Source organism: Phyllobates terribilis, unplaced genomic scaffold (assembly GCF_046119375.1).
Source record: "Phyllobates terribilis strain yellow unplaced genomic scaffold, ASM4611937v1 Scaffold_1__5_contigs__length_1240528914, whole genome shotgun sequence".
Classification (NCBI taxonomy): domain Eukaryota; kingdom Metazoa; phylum Chordata; class Amphibia; order Anura; family Dendrobatidae; genus Phyllobates; species Phyllobates terribilis.
In genome coordinates, this window is record NW_027362761.1 from 910,006,517 (window position 1) to 910,031,897 (window position 25,381).

Here is a 25,381-nt window from a genome sequence, read left to right on the forward strand (position 1 = left end):
TTCCACTATTAGGTGTTTTTTTTATTTTGATGCTAACAGTGTGATATAAGTGACATACTAAATTTATTCTGCAGATCAGTACATTTATTGAGATACCAAATTTAATAGTTTAATGTTTACACAATAAAAATACTTTACAAAAAAAATTACATATTTGTGTGTTCTATATTCTGGGAGACATACCAGTTTTATTTTTCTGTTCACATAGCTGTATAAGGGCTTATTTTTGGCAGGATGAGTTGTAGCTTTTATTGGTACTATTATGTGATGTATGTGAATTTTTGAATACTTTATGCAGTCATAAGACAGTGTGACATTAAAACAGTGATTCTGGTATTTTTTTTATGGTGTTTACTCTAAGATAATAAGGTAAATAACATGCTCGTTTTATAGCATTCAGCCATGATTTTTTTTTTTTTTTATACATTAAAATAAATTTTCCCTTAACCCATGACAGCACAGCTGAGAGAGGGATCCCACCACCAAGGACAGGAAACCTACAGAAATAAAAGGCCGGTACCTCTCCCCAGCATCAGTTGGTTTCCTGTCCTTGATGGGAACCTAATGTTGAAGCAAGGTGGTGAAAGAAAACTAGGAAGCACTTAACCCAGACCTGTCCCAGTGTCTGGAAGAGCAGGCTGCGTGACTGCAATGCTAGCCTTCAGGTCCTGGAAGCGTTGTCCACTGGGGGCTCGTGTGTGCGGCGGTCACAGATGCTTAGCATGTCTCCCGCCACGCCGGCCTCATCTGCGAGAGGTGCGCTGGTAGATGGCTCGCCGGGTGACATCAGAGGGGCATGCAGGAAGATGGTGGAGGTGCGTTTCACTGACGCCACGGGCAAGGCATGCTGGGAATAGGCGCGCCAAAGTGATGTTAGGTGAGGGCGTCCCTGAAATTATGGCGGCTCGCTCCGCTGGTATCGCTGGAGCAGGGCGCATTGGGGGAAGGCGCACCCTGACTTGTATCGCAGAGGGCAGGTGACCATAAATCGGTGCCAGAGGAGGCGGTTCAGGAAGGAGATGCTGTCGTGGTCCCTCATTTAAAATGAGGTCTGTCCACAGGCAGAGCGCTTGTGCTCCGGATCTCCTTCCCGGTAAATCATGGAGGATCAGCAGCTGCCTCATCAGCGTGGGCACAGTGGGGGCAGCCATTCGAGTTTCAGGAGCGGCAGACGACCCAGCCAAAGCAGCAGAGACCCTGGACTCCTTGGTGACCAAAGAGGAAATTTTAGGTATCCCAGAACAGCCTCCGAATCCGGTATCCTTGAAGTGACAGTGGGTGGTGAATGATCTATGTGAATGTCACCATTTTGATAGGCCCCCTTTTTTTTCTTGTTTTATCACTAGGGAAGGGCTAAAAAAGCCGGCGCTAAAAAAGAACAACAGAGAATGTGTGCTGTGTAAAATCCCGCTAACAGGCGACTGGCAGAAAAGACTCTGTTTGGCCTGTATACAGAAAACGATTAGTGAGGAGACCCCTGGACTTTGCCTCAAACCTTAAATCTGTCATCAGAGTGGAGGTGGATGGCTCCCTAAAATCTCTATTTAGGAAAGGGAAGAAGAGATCTAGTGAAGTCTCTTCTGAGTCTGATATTTCCCCGGTATCAGAAGGAGAATATGAGTATGGATCTTCTTCTTCAGACAGTGACAAGGGGGGGGAGACCAAGTTTCCCAGTAGAGGACACGGACAACTTAGTTAAGGTGGTTAGAACAACTATGGGCCTTAAGGAGGAAAAGATTGCTAAATCCCCAGGCATGTAAAAATGTTTTGGAGCAAATTAACAAATGTACCTTTCCTGTTAATAGCAAAATATATACGCTTATTAACAAGGAATGGAAAAAGCCTGAAAAAAACGGGACCCTACCCTCATCTTTCAAAAGGAGATAGAGATGTGGGACAAGGTTTCCAGAATAGACGTGGCAGTCTCAAAATCCTCGAAAAGATCATTCCTACTCTTTGAGGATACTGGTGTTCTAAGAGACACTATGGACAAAAAGGCAGAAGGGTACTTGATGCACACACAGGAAGCTGCAGCAGGGGTTTAAAATCAGCAATTGCAGGGACCTGTACCTCATGTTCCCTAGTGATCTGGCTGCAGCAATTAGAAGAACAACTAAAGGATAAGACTCCGAGGGATAGGATTCTGACTAACCGGCCATTAATGCAAGAAGCTGCAGCATTTTTAGCAGATGCTTCAGCAGATGCTTCAGCAGATTCTGTCCAGCTAGCGACAAGGTCTGGAGGCTTGTCAAATGCGGCTAGGCGGGCCTTGTGGCCTAAATGCTGCCCAGGAGATTTCCAGTCAAAAAAACAAACTTTGCTCTATCCCATGCAACGACCAATTCTTATTTGAAACAAAATTGGATGATACGTTAGAAAATGCTTAAGAGGAAAAGAAGGGCTTTCCCATTTTTTTCGCAGCAGATCCAAAGAAGGAATCCTTTTGGAAGAGAAAATAGAATACAAGATGTCTTCCAGGAATAAGAAAGAAATGGGAGCATAGAAACAGAAAAGATCTCGGATTTATGTTCGGTGGTCCCTCTTCAGGGGGCAAAAAATCCTTTCAATGACGCCAATACGCAAGAGGGTGAAAAACTTCCCCTCTTCATCCGGGCCTGGGAAAACTTCCCTTCCAGCAACTGGATTTTGGAAATAATAAGAGTACGGTTGAAAATAGAATTTTGTCGGATTCCTCAACAAACCTTCATAGTGACACCCCCCAAAAGGTAATCAGAGCAACAATTGGCCTTAGAGACGGAGGTCTTGGGTTTAGTAGGGAAACAGGTTCTGTGTGAAGTACCGAAAGAAGAGAAAGGAAGAAGATTTTATTCCCCCCCCTGATTAAAAACCAGATGGTACGTTCAGAACCATCATCAATTTGAAGAGCCTAAACTGATTCATAAAATACCACGCCTTCAAGATGGAATCAGTAAACACTGCTATAAAGCTCCTGTTTCAGAACTGTTACATGGTGGTCATAGACTTAAAGGATGCATATTATCATATCCCAATACATCCAGACCATAAAAGCTTTTAAGAGTCGCCTTATTTATACAAAGAGAAATAAAGCATTATCAGTTAAAAGCCCTGCTATTCAGCTTGTCTGTGGCGCCATAGGTCTTCACCAAAGTGATTGCCTATCTTCGAGTGCAGAATACTCTCATTGTTTGATACGTAGAGGACATCCTGATTGTGGGAAAATCAGAAGAGCATTGCGCAGCACAACTGAAAGAAGTCAGTCATCTTAAAAGGGCTTGGCTGGATTATAAATACAAACAAGTCAAAACTAAGTCCGGTGAAAATATAGTCCTTTCTGGATCTCATTCTAAACTCAGAGTTACAAAATTGCCTTTTGCCCGAGGGGAAAAAGGACAAGATAGTAGCCCCAGCCTCAAAAGCAATGGAGTTTCCGAAAATGACATTGAGGAAAGCAATGTCCTTGTTGGGGACTCTGACATCCTGTATCCCAGTGGAGACATTATCAGCACAGAAACTGTTAAGAGGGCATTTAGAAGGAAAAGTAAAACTTTCTTCTGTAAACAGAAATTCTAGCTTATGGTGGATAGACAGGACAAACCTGTCATTAGGGGGTCGCATAGATGGCCTCGGTGAGCGACATTATTACGACGGATGCAAGCAAATCAGGTTGGGGGCGAACATCTGAGAGATCAGACGATACGGGGTTCTTGGTCACCTTATGAGAGGGGTCAGACTTCGAACCTAAAGGAGTTGTGGGCAGTAGAAAGAGCACTAAAAGGTTTTGTTACTTCCCTCCTCGGTTGCCACATTCACGTCATGTCAGACAATCGCTCTACAGTGGAGTATATCAATCACCAGGGGAAAACAAGGTCCCACTCCCTAATAGAAGCAGTAAACAATCTTTTCTATCTAGCAGAACACCATCACCTATCCCTATCAGCGTTGCATATCAAGGGATCAGAGAACACCAAAGCAGACTTCCTAAGCCGCAACAGACAAACAAGGGGAATGGACCCTAAACTGTTTCAGCAGATAGTAGACTTGGGGGGATTGCCAGAGATAGATCTGTTTGAAGTGAAGTGAAGAGGTTCTGTTCATTAAATCCAAAAGAAAACCTTCACGCGGTAGATGCCCTTCAGATCCCTTGGCACTTTAGGATAGCATATGCCTTTCCACTGATAGTCATGATCCCAGCAGTCTTGAGAAAAATCAGGCGGATCAGGCAAGGGTGAGTTTGATTGATCCATTTTGTCCAAAAAGGCCATGGTTTTCCTTAATGAGGTTAATGTTGGTGTCTGATCCATGGATCCTGCCGGAGATCCCGGACCTTCTCATTCTCAAGTGAAAGGCTTCCATCCAACAGCATGGAATTTGAGAGGTCACTGTTGAGTCAGAAAGCGTTTTCTCCAGGGTTAGTCTCCTTATTGAAGAATAGGAAACCGATAATTACAACAATTTATGGCAGAACTTGGAAAAAGTTTTTGGATTTTTTAGGTGAGAATTTAGGAGGGAAGGTTCCAATTAAATCCATCCTAGATTTTCTCCAAAGGGGTTTAGAGCTAGGGTTAGCTACTAATACCATTAAGGTTCAAATTCCAGCCCTGGGAGCATTATATGATTATAATCTGGCAACTAATAGACAGATATTGAGGGTTACAAAATTCTGCAACAGATGTAGACCAGTCCCAATTCCAAGGGTCCCCCTGTGGAACCTAAACTTAGAACTGGAGGCGTTAACCAAAAATCCTTTTGAACCTTTGCAAGATTTATCGATAAAGTACCTTACTTTGAAGACCATAGTATTGGACCTCAGCCTGCAGGGTTAGTGATATTCAAGCCCTTTAAAAAAAAAAAACCTCCTTATACTCAGGTGTACGATGATAGAATTATGTTAGGCAGGATCGGGTCTTATCTCCCCAAGGTAGCAATGAGATTCCATAGAAGTCAGATAATCCTACCTTCCTTCTGTAACAATCCTAGGAATTCAGGAGATAACATTTTCATAATCTCGATCAGAAGAGCTTTGATAGAATACATGTCTGTAACCAGTCTGTGGAAGAAAAGCCAATCCTTGTTTGTAGCCTTTCTGGGCAGCAGAAAAGTGTGTAAAGTATGAAAAAGTACCATAGCAATGTGGATCAGGGAGGCTATTAGTTTAGCTTACTCCGCTAATGATGTCCCGGTTCCAGAAGGCATGAAAGCTCATTCCACCAGAGCGGTTGCGGCCTCCTGGGCAGAAAAGGCAGAGGTATCCATTGATCAGTTTTGTAAGACCGCAACTTGGTCCTCACCATCTACATTTTTTAAGTACTATACACTGGATCTATCCTCCTCTGCTGACGTAACCTTTGGTAAAAGAGTACTGGAAGCGTTGGTCCCTCCCTAAGGTGTGCCGCTATGGGTGAAGGGAAAACACCAAGGTTACTTACCGGTAGCTGGTTTTTACACAACCCATGACAGCACCCATCTGTATATTTCCTTCCCTTTCTCACTGTGTTGGTGGTCACTATAGAGTTGAGTGAAATAATATTTTGGTGCTGGTTATGTATATAATGATTTGAGGTCCTTTCATGCTCTGTAATCCAGCTTATGCGGGGGAGAGGTATTGTATTTCAGTAGGTTTCCTGTCCTTGGTGGGCAGATCCCTCTCTCAGGTGTGCTGTCATGGGTTCTGGAAAAAACGGTCATCGGTAAGTAACCTTGGTGTTTTTCCCCAAAATTATATTTTTATTCGTCATATTGTAAAGGTTGTAACTTTTTATTTATTTTTTTATTGACATAGCTGTGTGATGGCTTAGTTCTTGTATGATGAACTGTAGTATTTATTGGTACCATTTGGGGTTCATTAAACTTTTTGCTTATTATTATTTTAGTGCATGTTATGAAGTTTTTTATTTAAATGAAATGATCATAAAACCACAATTTTGGCTTGGTTTGTTGTTATGGTATTTATTGGGTGTGATAAATAGTGTACTTATTTTATAGTTATGGATTCTCTTATTTGAAGAGCAGGGAGTTCGTTTTATAATTTGGGTGGTTACAAACGCAGCAATGCAAATGTGTTTTTTTGTCTTTTCTTCAGTAATAAAGGACTTAAGAAAAAAAGGCTAATTACATTTTTTTTACATTATTTTTGGTTTTGAAACTTTTTATTGTTTACTTTCTGGTGAAATACACATCTATTCTCACACAGGGACAGGAGGATATCACACATCATCTCCCTCCTGTCCCTGCTGCAGTCTGACAGCTGACCCTCAGCCACTCCCTCTCCTGCTTCACATTGCTTGAAGGGGTAAGGTGCATTTTAAAGGGCCGTATATCAGCCTGGATCAGCTACAGTGGTGGTCTAGGGCTCATTTTTCAGTGGAGATTTTTACTTCTAGAATCACCACTGTAGTTGCTACACAGCCCAAGATATCATGGGATAAAGTGGGAGTTAGGAGTGACAATTGAAGACACCTGCAGCTCTCACTTTAACTCCTAATAACTCATGTTGGGTCAGCAATCCAGGCTGAAATATGGCCATTAATAGCTAGGACATATATCATACGTCCATGGCTACTCAGTTCCCCCACAGCAAGGACATATGAGATATGGGCCTTGGTAGGATACGGGTTAATATTACTGTAAGCTAAGATGCATGAATCACTGATTAATATATGTTAACCCTTCTGGCATTGAACAATGTTTATAGCATTTTACAACAAACTTAAAAAGATGAACTAAATGTTAATAGACACCGGAAATATTTAAATGTCATTGACTTTATACAAGACATAGAACAGGCCCTGCTGCAGCATTCATCATTAGTCTTTTTCCTTTTCCGGGAATAAGATTACAGTGGTAATTATTTATTTATATTGCCTTTTCCCGTTACAGACATAAAAGAGTGTTGGTAACAATCTAAACTATATGTACTAGCGTCTTACCATTGGTTGAAGTGCCAAAATTAAATATATTGCTCATTTTACCTTTCAAGTGTGTCCTTAAAGAGTACCTTTCATCAGGTTTTCCGTTATGAAACTGCTACCAACATGTTATGTGTCTTCTAATTAGTATCCTAACGATTCTGTTCCGTGCGCCTCTGCAAACAAGCATAAAAGGCTAAAAATGATCCTTATCCACTGTACTCCATTTATGGTGATCAGTTCACTAAGCCAACCCCATCAAACACAGGGACCAGGTTAGCGAGCGCACAGCAGGCGCTGTATTTGGTGCATACTCATCCATTGGCGCTAATTACCAGAAATGGTGAACAGTGTATAGAAATAATTTTTAGTAGTTAGGATCCTTGCAAGGAGGCACATAACGTGCTAGCGGTAGTTTAATAATAGGACACCTTAGGACAGCTTCCCTAAAACTAATTTTAACATTAAAAAAGCAAAAGGCAAATGAAGCAGTCACAGAATGAAATGTACACCTTAAAGGGTAACTATACTGTCACGGCGGTGACTCGCATGCCTCCCCAGCGCCACTCTACTCACCATGCGATTTCTCCTCATGTCAGGCCGTCCTGCTGCGTCTGTTTCATACAGAACTGCTGCACCTGCATGTGGCTTCCATCTAGCCTTAGTGGGGCGTGGCCAGTCTCTCCAGGAATATAACCCTGCTGTGTCCTGCAGACTTAAGGTCTCCGGCCCATCCCGTGCCAGCAGGGCTTATAATTGACAGCACCTCTTACCATTCCACGCCCGAACGTGGTCAGTCAGTCTACCAGGTGTCTCGTTCATGCACATTTGTATTTTGACTAACCTGTTTGTGACTCGTCTTGTTTACCGTCCTGCCCGACTTCTCCTCTCCTGACCTTGGCTATAGTTGCTGATCCTGTGCTGCCTGACTCGACCTTGGACCGTCTGACCCAGCCTCGGTCTTACCCTTCTGTACCTCATACCCGCACCTCTGATCCCCCGGTCAGCTGCTGCGGACCCACGACTGCCGGCGGCAAAGCCTATCCTCACCATCAGAAGCTCTAGTGAATACACGGTAGTCACTTATTTACGCCCCTCCAGGATAAGCCCGGCCTGTGGCACAGTGGGTCCACATCCACAAGCGTTACATATACTTTCAATTAACTTTTCAGGATAAGCTGAAGGAATAACGCTATTGCTAATCATTATAGCACTTGTACCCAGCATTTTTCTACAGTTTTCCACTCTGCAGGCTATTTTAATTTGCAGTTGACTCTGAACTGGTAGAAGAGTATCTGCTGCGATGTCTCCCTGACATTACACAGCACACATAGGGATTTCTGCTCTTTCATGTTTTGTAAACACAGACAGAAGCAGTAGCATGAAGGACAATACAGAACAATACTGAGCAGGTTAGATGTGAATCCAGCTCTGCAGTAGAATGAAAGACTTGTTATAAAGCTCAGCACAAATCTTACTTGCTCTCTCCCTGCCTTTTTTTGCACTCTGCTCTTTACTCCTCCATCCCGTCAAGTGCAAGACAGATCAGGAGGTAGGGGAAGAAGAATTGGCTCATAGGTGGAGAAAGAAGCAGAATTCTATAAGATATATTGGAAAGTCTTTTATATTTGCCTTCACTATTAATGTATGCTAAGTTTTTTTGTAAGTACTGTTCCCATTTAATATCACTTCCATGAAAACTGCCTTCCCAACAACAGGTTGATAGTTCACTGGTGAATCATTTCCCAACAATCCTCTAACCAATAATATCAGCATGTAACGTATATACCCCTGAGGTGTAATGGTTAACCTGCTAAGGACCCCCATAGAAAGAATAATGTTAGATCATAAGACCACAATGATTGTTTCCTTTCAAAGTGTCATTCCAAGGCTTATAACCTACAGTTTTGTACATGTAGCTGTATGATGTTTCTAGCACAGGTGAAAGGGAGGAGGTGGATTTCATGAATTTATCTACTTGTTATCTTTGGGCATTCAGAAAAAAAAAAGTAAGATCACTTGCCCCATGGCTATATGTCCATGGACTAACCATGGCCAATGACAACAACATGCTTTCTTCCATTAAAACCTTTGATCACCCTGATAAATGATGCAGTCAGTACTGTCCATTTAGAGAAAATCTCCTCTATGCACTATAAAGGTTGACATATCGCAAGAGCATTGGAACATAACCCAATGTAAAAACTATATACCGTATATAACATAGTGAAAAAACTAATCCAAGATTAGTAGTTACAAAGGTTAGTAGGTGTCTCCGTTTGGCCCCAGGGTGAAAAAGATTCTGGAATTATTTTTTTACTTTCCATTTCTAAATACATTTGTGTGGAGCTTCCGTTCAAGACATCACACATGCATGAAAAATACATCTGGATAGACTTGATAATCATTAACATTGATTCTAAATAGTAACCCTCTTCTATTTCTTTTCCAGAAATGTATAACTGATGAATGCTTCTTCTTTGAACGACTAGAATCAAATAACTACAACACGTACCGCTCCCGCAAATACAGCGACTGGTACGTGGCGCTAAAGAGAACTGGGCAGTACAAAAATGGATCGCAAACTTCACCAGGACAAAAGGCTATCCTATTTCTACCCATGTCTGCAAAAAGCTGATCTTACCAGAAGGCAAAGAAGAATATATATTATATATAGTCCATATTGTAAATATATATTAAATGTGATCATAAAGGATTTACACTTGTATGAAAATTACATGTAAGCATTCTAAAACATATGGTAATTATACCTAACATATTGTAAGTGAGCAAAACTTGTGTATAACTGTATGATGCAAATGTTGCCCTTGTAGAGGTATTTTCTATTCCTGAAGAGTTAGCTATAAACTGATGTGTTTTACTGTGAAACTTGCTACAGGTCATCCCTGAGTTTCATAGCTAGCTGGCAATTCTTTGTGGTACAGGGAGTAAAAGAGCCCAGAATAAACGGCTGGTAATGTCCTCATAGCAAGGTCAATCTTGTGAAACCCCTCCTTGTATCCAAAAAGTAGCAATTTGGCAATTCTGCTGGTGATAGGAGTGGTGTGGCGGGTGTATGCAAGTTCCTTCAGGTCCATCCATTCACACCTCAAGCACTCCTGAGGGCAAAAATTTATGTTGTAAGACACTGGCTTCAGACGACATATAATATACATGTCCGACTTTCCGAAGGCACCAGGGTGTTTATGTTGCTGCCTTATGCTCAAGAGGGACTGGAACTGTGACTCAATGCCAGTCTCTTCAAGGACTTCCCGAACGGCAGTAGCTCCTGCGGTGTAAAGAAAACATAAGCTGGGATTAGTGCCGAAGTGGTATTCCAATATGTCAGCAGTGGAAAGAGGAAATGATGCTTCACTCTATATATTCAGATTATATCTATGTTCAGTTTCTACGACTGCACTCCTTAGACTTAGAAGCCAATCTCTCTTTATTTTTTGCTTTATGAGTGCTATTCGTCACCATTTTAGAATTTGCATATCATTTTTTTTTTTATACAGGAATACATAAAAAGTTGAAAAAATTTGCAGATACACTGCTTTTCCTTACACTGATCACCAGTTACGTTTTGGAACCCAGAGCTGCAATTATAATTCTGCAGACTTCCAAAATTAAAAATGTCCTGGAATGCTCTGTTGTTTGCACCCGCTCTAGTCTTGTTAGAAGCTATCCGCGCCACTGTACTACAGATTGAACTCAGTGGGAAAAACAAAATAATAATCTTGTAGTTATGAAACCTTTTAATGGCTAACAAAATAAAATAAATGATGTTACAAAGTAAGCTTTTGGGACTTCTTAGGTCTCTTCTTCAGGCAAAGATACTTTTGTTATACTCTGCCTGATGAAGAGACCTAAGAAGTCCCAAAAGCTTACTTTGTAACATCATTTATTTTATTTTTGTTAGCCATTAAAACGTTTCATAACTACAAGATTATTATTTTGTTTTTCCCACTGAGAGCAATCTTTTTTCAACTGACTAACACAGTACCAAACCTTTTTTTCTTTCAACTGTACTACAGAAGCTCGGCAGTGTGAATGAAGCCTTGGTCACAGAATATGTCAAGAAATCACAAACACTTGAATAAACATTCATTCCCCCAATGATCCTGTGGTTCCCCGCTGTTTTTGTTTACATGCCACCATCTACAGTGTTAGTACTGTATTTACAAGTAACATTGCTGCGGCTAGTGATTGGCTGCAGTGGTCACATGACAGTGAATCACGACTAGCATGTAAACAAAAATATAAGATGGACCACAGAAATATGAAGGATTTAACAGATAATTTGATTTCTGTTCTTATTTATTTTTTTACATTTTCTTTGACCAGATTATTTTTGAACTACTGGACAACTCATTTATAGTATAATTATTATTAATTTTTTTTTATATATATTATAAGGGTTGTTATTTACTGCCAATCTCTGGGGTCCAGGTCCACCGACTCCCTCTGATCACTCAAAAATTACAGTAGCTCTGAAGATCACAGTTCCTGCAGGAGTGTGCACTCAGAGCGGTGTACAGGCTCCAGAGTAACTCTATGGGTCCATACACCACTCTCACAAAGCGGAGCACTGACTCAAAGCGCTTTTATTGAGCCCATACATATACTCTTGCTGTCACTGTAGATTTAAATTTAAGTTATGTTTTGAGCAATCAATGGGGGTCTCAGGACACAGACTCCTACCTATCAAAATTACACAGGATGAATCTTTGTACTTTTGGACAAAGTCACTGAGTTCAGCAATCATACTGTCTTCCCTAAAAGGCTTCAAAAATATACCTACATTCTTAAAAATGTGCATTCTTTCTACCTGTATTGCTGATGAATGTACTTGTGAAGGGACTGAGAAGACCAAGTGCTACTTCTACAGAAAGTGAGGAGCATTGACATTCAAAACAGCATCATGTACTGTACATCTATACTGCTGTATAGAACGGATACAAACTGGTTCCTTTAAAATTTTGCATGTTGAACTGGACACACAAAGTAATAGTAGCTGCAGAGCAGAATAATACTATTTTTACTAAATTTTGCCTCTCTGTTTCAGATATATTAGCAATCAAAAAATTTGGCCCCTAATGAGTTAATTTTAGTTAAATCCAAGTGGGCGTTATCAGATAGTTTTCACTGGGGGCTTTTACTTCCCTCTGTATGATGCTGACTAGTGATGAGTGAGTATGTTCGGTTAACCCTTTCGGCGAGTATGCTCAGGAGAGTACCGAGTATCTTCAGCGTGCTCGGTGATATGTTTGAATCACTCCCGTGTGCATGATTTGAGACTGATTGACAGCTTTAATACATGTGAAAAATGCTTGTTTCTTAAGCATTCCTCATATGTATTAAAGCTGTTAAACAGTTGCAAATCATGCACACGGGAGTGATTCAAACATATCATCGAGCACGCTGAAGGTACTCGCCCAAGCATACTCGCTCATCACTAATGCTGACCAATCATAAGCAGAGGGAAAACGCAAAGGAAAGAAGGACATGCTCCACACAATAGCTTAGTGTAGCTGCCTGCTTATGATTGGTCAGTGTCATACAGGAGAAAGAAGTACACGCCCCCAATGATACAGAAGAGCATACTCCCTCCCTCTTAGTAAAGGCCAAAAAATCTTGATTGTCGAAATAAAAAAACAAACAAAAACTCATTTTATTCTGGTATGCAACCACTACTACATTGTGTATAATGAACAATTTGGTGAAAGGTCTTCTTTAAAGAGATTATCCAGGACTATTTAATTTTTTTTACTATGGGCCTAAGAACTCCTGTCCATCACCGATCTCTGCCGTCACAGTGATCACAGACCGTTCCTCTCTGCGATTCGGTGGCTTCCGCTGGCATCACGTCAGAGCAGCAGCTTCTCTTCCGGGCTGCTCTGAAAACGGGGTGTGACTGCCGATGTCATGCTGATTGACAGCTGGCTCCCCACTGCCTCATTGTGGGGAGCCGGTTGTCAATCAGCATGACGTCAGCAGTCATGCCTAATGACAGAGCAGAATGGAAGAAAAGCTGCTGCTCTGTTGACAAGGAGCAGCTGAGTCGCTGACATGAGTTGCCCATGACCACTTTGGGCCAGTGCTTGGTAGACCAGGTAGGTAGTTACATCAGTAACTACCTGCCTGTTAGCTTTTAGGCCCATAGTAAAAAAAAAAATAGTATTGAACAACCCCTTTAAATACATTTTTCTTACCTACAAAGAGACAAAATAGGATACTAACCAATATCTTCACCTGGATCAGACAATCCTCCTGGAAATTTCCATGCATTTACAGTCTGAAATGTTTAATGAGAAATGTAAAGTGTCATCTTTTGTATGGGTTAGGTTTTATCATGAAAAGAACAACAGAAAGGATATACAATATATAAATCTACTTATGCAGAAAGAAAGCTGGAGCAATCAGGAAACAAACATTTGTTTCTTTATTCCTCCGTAAACCTACTGTACTGTACTGTATAAGAAGGGCATGAGTGTGTAAGGGTCGCCTCACCCTCACAAGTCACTATGATCAACAGTATAAGGCCACGGCCCCACTAACAGTATTTGGTCAGTATTCGGTCAGTATTTTTTCTCAGGAGTGGGAGCAATCAGAGAAAAGGTATAAAAGAAACAAGTCACCAATTCTGCATTTATCACCCACTCCTGGTTTTGGCTCCCACTCCTGAGAAAAAATACTGACCAAATACTGACAGTGGGGCCGTGGCCTTAGGAGGTGCCTTCTACATGCATGAATAGCCATTCCCTTCTATAGTCTAGTCCTTCCAGTATCACAGAAAAAAAAGCATGGCTCCATGCGGAAACTCAAATACCCAGTGCTGCCAGAAGTCCACGTGCCAGCCAGAGACAACGACTTCTGGCAGTTTATAGTTAGTAATAAATCAGTATATAGTGGGCTGGGGATGGTAAAGGGGGTTGTTATCTGCCACCTTTTCACAAAGCTAAATACAAGATACACAACACCAAGTGGATCAATATGCTAAAAATCATGGCACGCATAACTAATAAGCTACTGTCTTTTCATGTACAGGGTTGTAGATACTCCTAACATTACGTAGCTATTTATTTAGCTAGTGTACAAATACTGCATTTTAGACTCGTACCGCAGTTACACTGTTTTGGGATCAGGTTGCCTAAATTATTTCTGCTTCTTCTGAATATGCATCAAGAAAAATGAAAGAGACTTGTCACCAAGATTTACTATTCTGGGGTCAAGAAAGGTGGGTGACAAGTAATAGTTATCACTGGGCTTTCTGAGAAGGAGATCGAAGTAACAAATGATGTATAGAATTATCAACTTGACGTTTTGTTGATGATTTTTTTTTTTTTTTAGAAGTAAATTTGTTTTTCTTGCTGGATACTTGCATGATCAGAAGAAATCTTACTAACTAGAGAGCACAACACCAGTATGAAAAACATATTTATATACCCACACTACATAGCCAATTCCAGAATCTCCATTAAAGTGCAGCAATATAGGGCTGTGTTCATACCAGGGTCATGGTTTCCAGTATTCAGATATTCAAAAAATATCAAAGCTTGATGGAAACTTAGCATTTTATAGCCTAGAGTGAGCCTTTACTAAAGTCTTAAAGTTTAGTTAGATGGGCATCAACACCCCCCCATACACAATAGACTAATGTCAACTGGATCTACCAATATCTACAAGTTCACCTGACTGTTGTATCTATGGGGGCCCCTGCCATGATGTTGGGGGGGGGGGGGATAATGATGCAGCATGTTTGATTTTAGACTGCTGATCTTTTTGTCCTCTAGAGATGGGATCCAAGGGGTAACGTTTTTCCTTGTGGAGAGTGACAAGCCAAGCCTGGCATGTCAGAGTAAGGAGACTTATACGCCATGCATGCTCCTCTGGGAAATTAAATATGCAAATTGTCTCTTCAGAGAGGAAGAGGACTAGAAGTGAGATTCTGGTTTGGATTGTATCCAAGTCATATTGTAAAGCTCGTTAAAGAGTCCATATAGACTTTTAGGATCACTGCTTCCAATATGTGGCGCTAGAGTTCTGGTTCTCTTTCACTCTGAAGAGACAATTTGCACATTTAATAGTCCTACAGAGATAAAACACCACCATAGCTGATGGCAGCTGCTCACTCAAAGAGATCCTTTGTCCTACAGCTATTGGGGGCTTAGCTGCCCATCACGAGCGCTGATCAACTATTTACCAAGTCGGTTGGTTTTTTTTTTTTAAGGCTCTTTCACACAAGTAGCTACAAACTGTATAGGAACAAAATTATTGTTCTGTCCCCATACAGCATACATATTGTCAGCAGCACATTCCCCTCTTTATATGTACTGCCGACAACGAAGATTTAACACGTAAATGATCCAATAACCTGAAGAATGAGGGCCTTAATTATTAGTTGGCTGTTTGCACAAGCCAATGATCTGAAGGAACCGATCTTAAAACCCCAACATTTGTCATCCAAGGAGAGTTGGACACCAAAAACATTAGATGATCAGGCGGTCCCAGTGAAATAGTAAGGTTGAGACAGCGTGCATCCAATGTGTATGGCCACTGATATTTACAGAACAATGCTGCTAGTGCCTTGTATAATATTTTATTTAATCATGAATATATTTAATACACGACTGTTCAATTTAATATGCAATACAAAAGTTGATATGTAGGTTTTGTATTTTTGTGCACAGATTCCAGTGATGTCACCTTTTAATCTAATCTATTAAATAAAATGAACTACACAGTATACGCTTTGTGATTATGTGCTTTTGTTTCTGGTACTAAATATTATTGGAAATCTGCTCCACTAATTTCCATTAATGGGAAATCTGTTCCATTAATCGAGCACTTAATGTTAAAGCTTCAAAATCCTTCTAAGTGGCAAAAGGTTTCAATTACGTGCAATCATAAAAGTGGAGCCATACAAACAAAGTTGCAATATTTTTCAGACTTTAAATGATTTTTCATGATTTTTTCATAATCATCCTGATCCATAAACCAGTTGAATTGCTTATTATACTGTGGCCAAATCGTTGTATCTACAGCTAGATTTAGAAGTTGTCCATTGCTGGCAATCTCCCTGGGACTTAACAGCCATTAGGCAACATTATTGCTCATATTTTTGCTGAAAGTCAACTTACGATCAAACTCAGCTTAATGTACTTGGACAGATGGGATGGACGAGGAGAAAAAATGAGATGTCTGATGACACACGATACATGAATGTTCTTGCCTGGTCTGTCAGCACTTATTCTGGAGAGGAAAGGGTGTGTTAAAAACTAAGGCACATCATATACAGTACTTCATATTAATAACGGAAATGTCTGTGGGTATATGAAAGTAAATGGGGTGGAATTCTGGGTCTTAGTGAAAAACTGAAAATCCCTTTAAAAATGTGTAAGGACACTTTAAAACATTTCATTCCAACAATGTAAAGTACAGGATGATCGTTTCCAATCTTATTGCGACTCCAATTTAGTTTTCAAGACAATGTTCTTTTCATTTTCTGCCAAGTATATTCCTCATCATGAGAAATGGCCAGAGCAAGGGTTGGGGCCTCGCGAAAGGTTTATGAAGTGCGCACATCACACAAATAAAATGCTATTTTCTGCTGGGATGCCTGGTCTGTTCCAGCCTGCCTTGTATTGTGCTAATGATGTACAAGATGGGAAAAACATGGTGTTAATTACCAAAGAAAATACTATATTTAGCTTTTTTTTTTGTCTTTTAATTATTTATCCAAATGGTAAAAGAAGTGCGTAACAGTTTCCAGAACATTATAGTAGAAACAATACAAAAAAAAAAAAGTTTTAAACAGCTTCATCATCAGGTCAAATCTGATTATATTATATTATAATACCATATTAAAAAAATATTCAATTGACTAAATAGAGCGTTTTTCAGAACAGACCGGTACTCAATAACTCAACTGGAAACTATCATTAAATATTTTTTATAGCACTAAAAATTGCCTTAAAAAAAAGTTACTGTTTTCTACCGTACACTCCAGCAAACCTTTTTATTATTGTATATTTTTATTTTACTAATCAACATATAGCACAAAGGGACATTATCAGAACCTCATTATATAGCATATTACTGGTAAAACGTGGATAAAGGCAGGGTAAATGGTAACATTTTCCAAAAGTCAATATCAACAATGGCACTGGAACCACATTGACAGTGCTAGGGAGTAACTTCAGCGATCAGAGGAAGCCGGCATCTAGTCAAGAATATCAGATGTTTCAGAATCTCTCTACAATGTCTCTAAAGGAATGTGAGATTTTCTTCATAGAATCATTTACAGAGAAAGAGCCTTTAATATTTGAAAGATATTGAAAAACTGGAGCAAGTTCAGAGAAGAGCGACAGGATAGTGAGCGGACTGCAAACTATGTCTTACGAGGAATGGTTAAAGGATCTGGGAAGGTTTAGTTTGCAAAAAAAGAAGACTGAGAGGAGACTGAATAGCTGCCTACAAATATCTGAAGGGATGTCACAGTATAGACGGATCATTCTTATTCTCAATTGCACATGGAAACACAAGAAGCAATGGGATGAACCTGCAAGGGAGAAGATACAGATTAGATATTAGAAAAAAACTTTTTGACAGTGAGGGTGATCAATGAGTGGAACAGGCTGCCACGAGAGGTGGTGAGTTCTCCTTCAATGGAAGTCTTCAAACAGAGGCTGGACAGACATCTGTCTGAGATGGTTTAGTGAATCCTGCATTGAGCAGGGGGTTGGACACGATGATCCTGGAGGTCCCTTCCAACTCTAATATTCTACGAAAGGGACACGTTTTTCTGCAAGAGTAAAGCAAGGTGACCACTGTGGGACCAAGACCAAATGGGATTTGCTAAAGGGGATGTCCGGTCACAGCATACTGATGACCTATCCACTGTGAGATTGGTGGGGGTCCAAAGCCCAGCACCCGCACCAATCAGCAATTATTTGCTCCGATGGCAGCTGGATGTAAACACTCTGAAGCTCGCATGAGCAAGACCCCCTGACTGGCACATCACTGGCCATGTGCTATACTTTGGTGTAGTGGAATTCAGGACATGGTAAAAGTGATGAATACATGGCACGTCATCAGTGAATCAAGAAAAACACTGGTGCATTGATCATGTAACCCATGGAGGAATTAAGAGAGGGTGGAGCATTTAGGAATGATGGTTAATTGAAAAGTTATATAAGTTATATAAATTGCTATATTTGGAACAGTAGTGGATATTTTTGGACTGGAAATCTCCTTTAAAGGGTTGTACAGCATACGCGTATGTGCACACCATGTCTCAAAAAAGTACATGCCTGAGAAAACCGCTAAATAAACGCTAAAAAGAATGAACATAGGCATTTCTACATAAAAAACCCTTGCTGCGCATAGATTCAGCCTTCTAAGCAACTTTTAACTGCTTTAGGTTTCCAAAGATGCTAAAAGAAGCGACACGACAATTCATCAGGCGGCTTCCGAGTAGAGAAAAAACTGTTGGCAGCACAGACATCATGAAAAATGGCTGAAAAGGTGCTGAAAATGATTCTCCAGGTAAAAATCCAACAGCATTTCCTGCAGTATCTGCTGTTTGAAAAGCTCGGTGGGTATGCCCACATCTAAGAGATGTGTATGGTATGTGAGCCATGGGCACATACCCCAAGAAAAGTGTGACTGATTTTTTTATTTAAAAAAACAAAACAAAACAGTGCCACACTTGTAAACAGGTTGTGTGTGGTATTGCAGCTTGGCCCCATTTATGGTAATGGAGCTGAGCTGCAATAAGAGACATAACCTGTGAACAGATGTGGCACAGTTTGTGGAAGAAAGAAGCAGTGTTTTTGCATTAACCGCTTTAACCCAAATTAAAGACCGTTCCATGATACCAACCTCCCAGAGACATCTGCTGCACACAAGTGTGGAGAAGTTACTTGTTTTCAGCTATGAAACATCTGTTATGAAGGGTTTGTGGGCTTGTCTTGAATGATGAACAACCATTCTGGAATAAGCCCTTATTATAGGCGGACATTGCCAGCGAGGGGTGGGGGTGGCAGCCTAGAACTGCTGGTAACAAAGGTTTGCCCTTCTGACAATGTTCTTTGCAGGCACCTTCCTTATGATACAATCTATTGTCCATTATGCAAGCCATCTACAAACTGGCTACTTTATATCCAGTAAATAGAGACGCCTTTAAGGAGAACCTTAAGGAAGAACTCCCAGCAAAAATGTTCTGGCCAAATCCAGTCTACATATTTATGATAGTGGCGGTGCATCATAACGCTTGCCAAGAGCCATCTTCCCCGGTTGCCAGCGCTGCTCTGCTCCTCTTCTATCACATCACACTGGCCGGGTGACACAGGCTCTCTGTTTAGGTGTGAACCTGACAGCGCTTTCACACTGTTGTTTGTCTATGGAGTGTCGGTCACAGTGGCACTGCTGTACACAGGTGTCCGATTGTGAGCCCGCAAAGGTAAGAACCTCTCATGTGACTAAGATGAGGAACAGAATTACGCTGGCAACCGAGGAACACGGCGATCGGTCAGTACTTCGATGCATCTACACTACATCACATACATATTTAGAAAGGTTTAGGGGGATAAACATTTTTCAGCAGTACTTCTTTAATTAGAAAAATATCGGCTCTACGCTTATAATATTAGCAAATGCCTCCAATTAGAAATATAGTATAGTTCTTCAGATTCGCGATGTCACTTACCTCATGCGCAGGGCATTGCAGGACCTTAGGTATCCATGGTTAAGACCACTCATATAATGACAGTTAGTTGCTAGTGGTCGTAACCATGGATACCTAAGCTACAGCAATGCCCTACACATGGGGTAAGTGACATAGCGAATCAGAAGAACTATAGTACATTTCTAATTGGAGGTATTTGCTAATATTATTATTATTACACCTACTACATATTGGGATAGGATCATGGAGATAGGAATACCCCTTTAAGATAACTAATTTGAAATATTTCTTATTGTTAATGAATAAAAGAAGCTGAAAATGGTTTATATCAAGTCTTTAAATGGGTAAAAAAAAGCGCCACTTTTAAATTATCTCAAAAACCTAGGGATTTTTAATCTTACTGTTTGCATTGTCTAGGTTACCAGCAGCTGCAGGGGTAAAGCTGCCACTGCTAACATCATCACAGAGCCCATCGGGCCAGCAGTGCGACTGTGCCAATGCTCCAAACTGTCAATCAAAACAGGAGTGCACCGCCCCCGAGCAAAAGGACATGGTGAGGCAGAGGAGCGGTCCGCTCCTGAAGACAAGATGAGACAACCCATTTCAGAAAAACACACAGCTTTTCATTAAGAGCTTCCATACCTTATTTTTGTCCTGTACAACCAGTACTTTCCCAGTAAGTTCATCCAAAACAGCTCCTGGAAAAGATAACTGATTACATAAGGCACTTGTACTGAGCACTAGAAGCAACAATAATATATCTAGCCTCACAGATTCACAGTATACGTAATACCAAGCAATTTCTACAGTCAAAGCTTGAGAAAATCCTGTTCTATTCAGGTCTATTCACATGCTGCAGTGAAGTCATGTTTTCCCCCAAAAACTGCAGCAAAAAAGTGCAATGAGTGCAGTGTATGCAGTGGTTCATTGGTTTAGCTTCTACAGCCATTATTTATCATTGCACTTAGCAGACTGTAGAATGAGTTAACCGTGAATTTGTCAGTGAGTTTATTCTGACTGCAGAGTTTGTAAGCCTTATGTTTCTTTTCCTGAACTATCTTCTAAGCTGATTTATAGCCATTCTGGTTTCATTCTCATTCTGCAGCCAGCTATGTACAGTGATACATAGAGGTTGAAGAAGCAAAATAATTCAACATTTTTAATAAAACCAAATTACAAAGATGCATTTTAGACATTTTTTTAATTGATCCTAAAAGGTGTTAATATTATTTTTTTTAAAAATCACAATCATCAGTCATAGGTGACCAAAATAAAGATGTTAAACTATGTAATTGCATGAAAATATGAAAGTGTGAGCAATAGCAGGAGGGCAGAAATATGACTTCTGGCTCATTCAGATGTCCGTACAAATCAGTCCGAGCACAGACCACTAATCAACAGACTGGCGGGGGCTCTCCCGACCCGAGACTGATAGGAATATATGAAGCCTTCATGCCCGGACTGAGATGACAAAGAGCTGGTGGGAGACAGGAGCAAAAAGGCATAAACTGAAGCTGCTGCAGATTTCTGTGAAAAGAGCTGTCAGTGGGGAAAAAGGATAAAAAATGAAGTATACTAGTCATATAATGGCCACAAATAATGTTATTCCTCATGGACACACAACAGACTATTCTGAAAAGTCATCTTTTAGGATTCTTTTTTACATTTATGGCCACTGTATTACTTTTTTTGTAGCATTGACCACTTTGTTTTGTTGCTGTCTTCAATGACTTATGGAATTCAAAACAATTTCCACCATTTACTATTGTTATATACTTTTGCTTTTCAAAACAGCCTCCTAGGACTACTCCAGGTCTCCTACACGTTATAGTGTTAGTTCTTTTACATCACTCTGTTCATTTCTTTTATTTATGCCTCCAACAAAACTGGATAAAAAAAAAATGGAATTAGAAAATTCATAGGCTGCATTCACACTATGTTAGCAGTGTCCATCAGAGGTATACATCAGGAGGATTATCGAAGGAAAGCCACTGTGTGCAGTATACCGTACCGGTCACAATTTGGGAAACACCTGTTCATGCAATGGTTTTCCTTGTACTTAATGGAATATGCACACTGTACATTTAGAATGACGGCAGTGATACCACGACGGAAGGAACACCTATGGAAACAAGGAGTAAAGAAACATGTGTAATACAAACCAGAATGTGTATTGAACCTTAGATTCCTCTAAGCACTCCCTTTTAGGCCACGTTCACATGTTCAGTATTTGGTCAGTATTTCACATCAGTATCTGTAAGCCAAAACCAGGTGAGGAACAATCAGAGGAAAAGTATAATAGAAACACGTCACCACTTCTGTATCTATCACCCACTCCTGGTTTTGGCTTATAAATACTGATGTAAAATACTGACCAAATAATGAACGTGTGAACGTGACAGCATTACACCACCCCCAACCCCTTGGCAATCTCTCAAGGAGCTTCATCATGGAAGTCAACTGAAATGAATTTCCATCAGTCTTAAAGGAGTTATCAGAGGTGCTGAGCACTTGTTGGCTGCTTTACCTTCAATTGGGTTGAGATCGGGTGATTGTGGAGGCCATGTCATCTGATACAGCACTCCATCCCTCTCCCTCTTGGTTACATCACCCTTAAATAGCCTGAAGAGGGGTTTTGGTCATTGTCCTATTACAATGGGATGATATGTCATTGTAGAATGCTGTTGTATACATACTGGGTATGTGTGCCTTGAATTTGGCATAACTCACGGTGGGCGCCACACATGTAGAAACCATCTGTTCACCTTTTCTGCCTTTCTTCAAGACAAGGCAGTTGGTACTAAAAATCTCAACTTTTGACCCATCAGACCACAGTACAGATTTCCACTGATGCAATGTCCAGTCCTTGTGTTGCTTGGCCCAAACAAGTCTCTTCTTGTTTGCAGTTCCATTAGCAGCAATAAGACCTTAAAGGCTTGCACCTCACAGTCTCCTCTGAACAACTGATATTAAAATGTGTCTGCTACTTATGTATGTACATAATTTATAAGGGTTGTTACCTAAGGTGCTTTCAAATTGTGTTCCCTGAGGTTTGTAAGGCTGATGAACTTATCCTCTGCAGCAGAGGTAATTCTTGGTCTTTCTTCCCTTTGTGGTCCTCATGAGAGCCAGTTTCATCATTTTCTGGATTAACTGACCTTGATGTCTTATAATATGGATAGGACTGTCAATTCTCTTCACTTAGCCAAGTGGTTCTTAACATATTCTGGCTTAGAAAACTTGTGGAGTAGGGTTCAGCACTGTATGAAGCTGTGTACCAACACTCTCTCTGTAAAACACCCCTGACGGTTGCAAACACTTTCTGAAGGTCGGTGGTTACACAAATGAACTCTTGATGAAGCATAATGTGTTCATTGGAAGCCATTCCAGGTGACTACCTGATGAAGCTGCTTGAGAGACTGAAAAAGGAGGCGTAAACCAGTCATTAGCGTAAAAGGGGGGTGATCTGAAGAATTATTTAACATACAGTCTAGTCTGTTTCACCTGGTTTTTTATTCCTTGTTTCGCACATGTCATTTTGCCGGAACAATCATGTCCAAACTTTTGATGGGTACTGTAAAGTTTTGTTACTTGGTGCCTCTGTATGGAATAGCACAGCAGACAGCACTATTCTATGCAACAGAAAAAAATCAAAGAAGCATATACTGACGGAGTCGCCTGAGGAAGACAAAGTGCATGGTTCTTTTATGGCGCTTATGGCAAATAGACAATACAATTGTGTGAAAGCAGCCTATAATTCCCTTTTTCGACATATGTTCAGAAGATATCGCATATTTTAGCTTCTTAACAGCAAGAACACAAAACAATTCAGATCTTAGAACATGTAGCAACATGTTTGCCAGTAAATTCTTGGGTTGTCGCCCTCTGCTGGGAAAAAAACAAAACTATTTACACTATACTTAGAATGAATTTCAATTATGATCTTGGACTTAAGACTGAAAAGAAAAGAAGAAAGAAAGATCACCAATATTTTTTTATTAAATGTGTGTATAATGTGCATGTAATGTAGTGTGAGTGTATTAATATACTCACCTACCGCTGCTCTCTCCGGTGTCCAGCGCCGTTCTCCTATTCGGACTCTCCATAGGCTTACATTGTAAATGTCACTGCCAGGTCATGCAGAGCGCAGCATGACCTGGAGACTCAGCAGAGCGGTGACGTCACTGAGAAGAGGAAAACGGCGATGGTACTGTACCTCCTTTCTTGCAACCTATATCAAGCATGTCAAAGGCTAACGACAGGGTGACTATAGGTAAAACCATGTAAGTTGTAATGTCTGTGAGGAGAGGGAAACCTCAACAGATTTAAACCATCCAGAAAAAAGGAAAATGGAGCTACCAAGTGTGTTGCTTCCCATCCAGAAACCTCAAAACAGCCAGTTACTGTTCGGTGGTGATGCACGCACAATCACGAGAGTGTAGAGGACAATAGTAGATGCTAGAATAGAGTTGCTGGACAGACTAGGCTAGAACGGTGATTCCCAAACTTCAGTCCTCGCAGCACCCAACAGATCAGATTTTCAGGATTTCTTAGTATTGCACAAGTGAGTGAACCTATGACATTTTATGATGCTTTGATAATAATTTCATCACCTGTATAATACTAAGCAAATACTGAAAACATGATGTGTTGGGGGGGCGGGGGGGTTGCAAGCACTGGAAGTTGGGATCCACTGGGCTAGAGGGAGGACCTACCGGTGCTTCTAGCAACATACCACTGCTCTCTCCTTCTCTTCAGTTCCTCAAGATGGTGAAGGACCATTGGTCTAGTGACCATGATTTTACCAGAGATCCTTGTAGCCTCGGAAACTGAAACAGAGTGTCATTATCAGTGTGGTTTCTGGTAAGTAAAGGCAGGCAGCCCACCAAACCTGCAACTGGGTAATGTCTCGCAGAGGGTCCTTTTGGGATGGAGACCCCAGGCAATTGCCCAGTTTGCCACTTCTAAAGTCGGCCTTGTTTGAGTCTCTGTATGACACTATTATACCAAACATAACATGTGAGTGTCATTATTTATTTTTTTACTATTCACTGTGCACATGAGTTTACCATGACTTTGTTATGCAGATTTTTATGATGAAACATGTAAAATACATTTTTCATTTGTACAAACTGCATTGCAAAAAGTGGCAATTCATGTTAAAGACACATGTGGATTTGATGTGTTTTTGTGCGTGGTAAACAAAAACATAAGAAAACATGTCTTAGGGGTCTTTCACACGTCCTTGTTTTGAGTATGTGTGGTGTCCGTGGCCAAAACGCACTAATATGTCCGTTTTTCACTCGCAGCACGGGCCACAAAACGTCCCGCACACTGATGACATCCTACCTGGGAAAAAGTGGTACAGTTTGCGCTGTTCCCAAGCGCTGGGTGCCAAAGGCAGCTCTCATCATTGTCCCCTGCTCGCGCCGAGAACAGCGCTAGCAAGGGACAATGATGAGAGTAGTATTCTGCTTCCACTGTGTCCAGCAAGTGTAAAAAAAAGAATAAAATAAAAAAATTATACTCACCTTTACACCTAATTACCTGAAGCTTTTGTCCCCTGAAAAAAATAAATAAAAAACAACCATAATACTCACCTGTCTGATATACTGTCCAACACTGTAATCCAACTGACCGACAATTCTGCATCAGCGTCTGCGGTGACTTGAGGCGACCGCAGACGCTGAGGAGCAGAGGAGAATGATTCACTGCAGCGAGTGGGGCCCTGACCTGTGCTGAACTCAGTGCGTGACAGGACACCGCTCACTGAGCTCAACGCAGCTCAAGGGCCCGCTCGCTG

The 25,381-nt window shown here is 40.8% G+C and overlaps 2 protein-coding genes across 4 annotated transcripts in view; one reads left to right on the plus strand and one right to left on the minus strand.

The window, feature by feature from the left end:
- FGF2 (fibroblast growth factor 2) overlaps positions 1 to 10,661 on the plus strand; it is an 87,547-nt gene extending 76,886 nt beyond the window's left edge. The window contains exon 4 of the mRNA XM_073641426.1: positions 9,340 to 10,661. Coding sequence (XP_073497527.1) covers positions 9,340 to 9,525 — 186 coding nt within the window. The 3' untranslated portion in view covers positions 9,526 to 10,661. The remainder of the gene's footprint in view (positions 1 to 9,339) is intronic.
- NUDT6 (nudix hydrolase 6) overlaps positions 63 to 25,381 on the minus strand; it is a 44,273-nt gene continuing 18,954 nt past the window's right edge. For 2 of the 3 annotated variants that reach the window (XM_073641407.1, XM_073641399.1), the window contains exons 3-5: positions 20,221 to 20,276; positions 13,131 to 13,185; positions 63 to 10,176 (exon numbers count right to left, since the gene is read on the minus strand). In XM_073641407.1, coding sequence (XP_073497508.1) covers positions 9,788 to 10,176; positions 13,131 to 13,185; positions 20,221 to 20,276 — 500 coding nt within the window. In that variant the 3' untranslated portion in view covers positions 63 to 9,787. Of the gene's footprint in view, positions 10,177 to 13,130; positions 13,186 to 16,030; positions 16,143 to 20,220; positions 20,277 to 25,381 lie in introns of those variants that run through there. The other variant, XM_073641415.1, reaches the window with a different exon arrangement.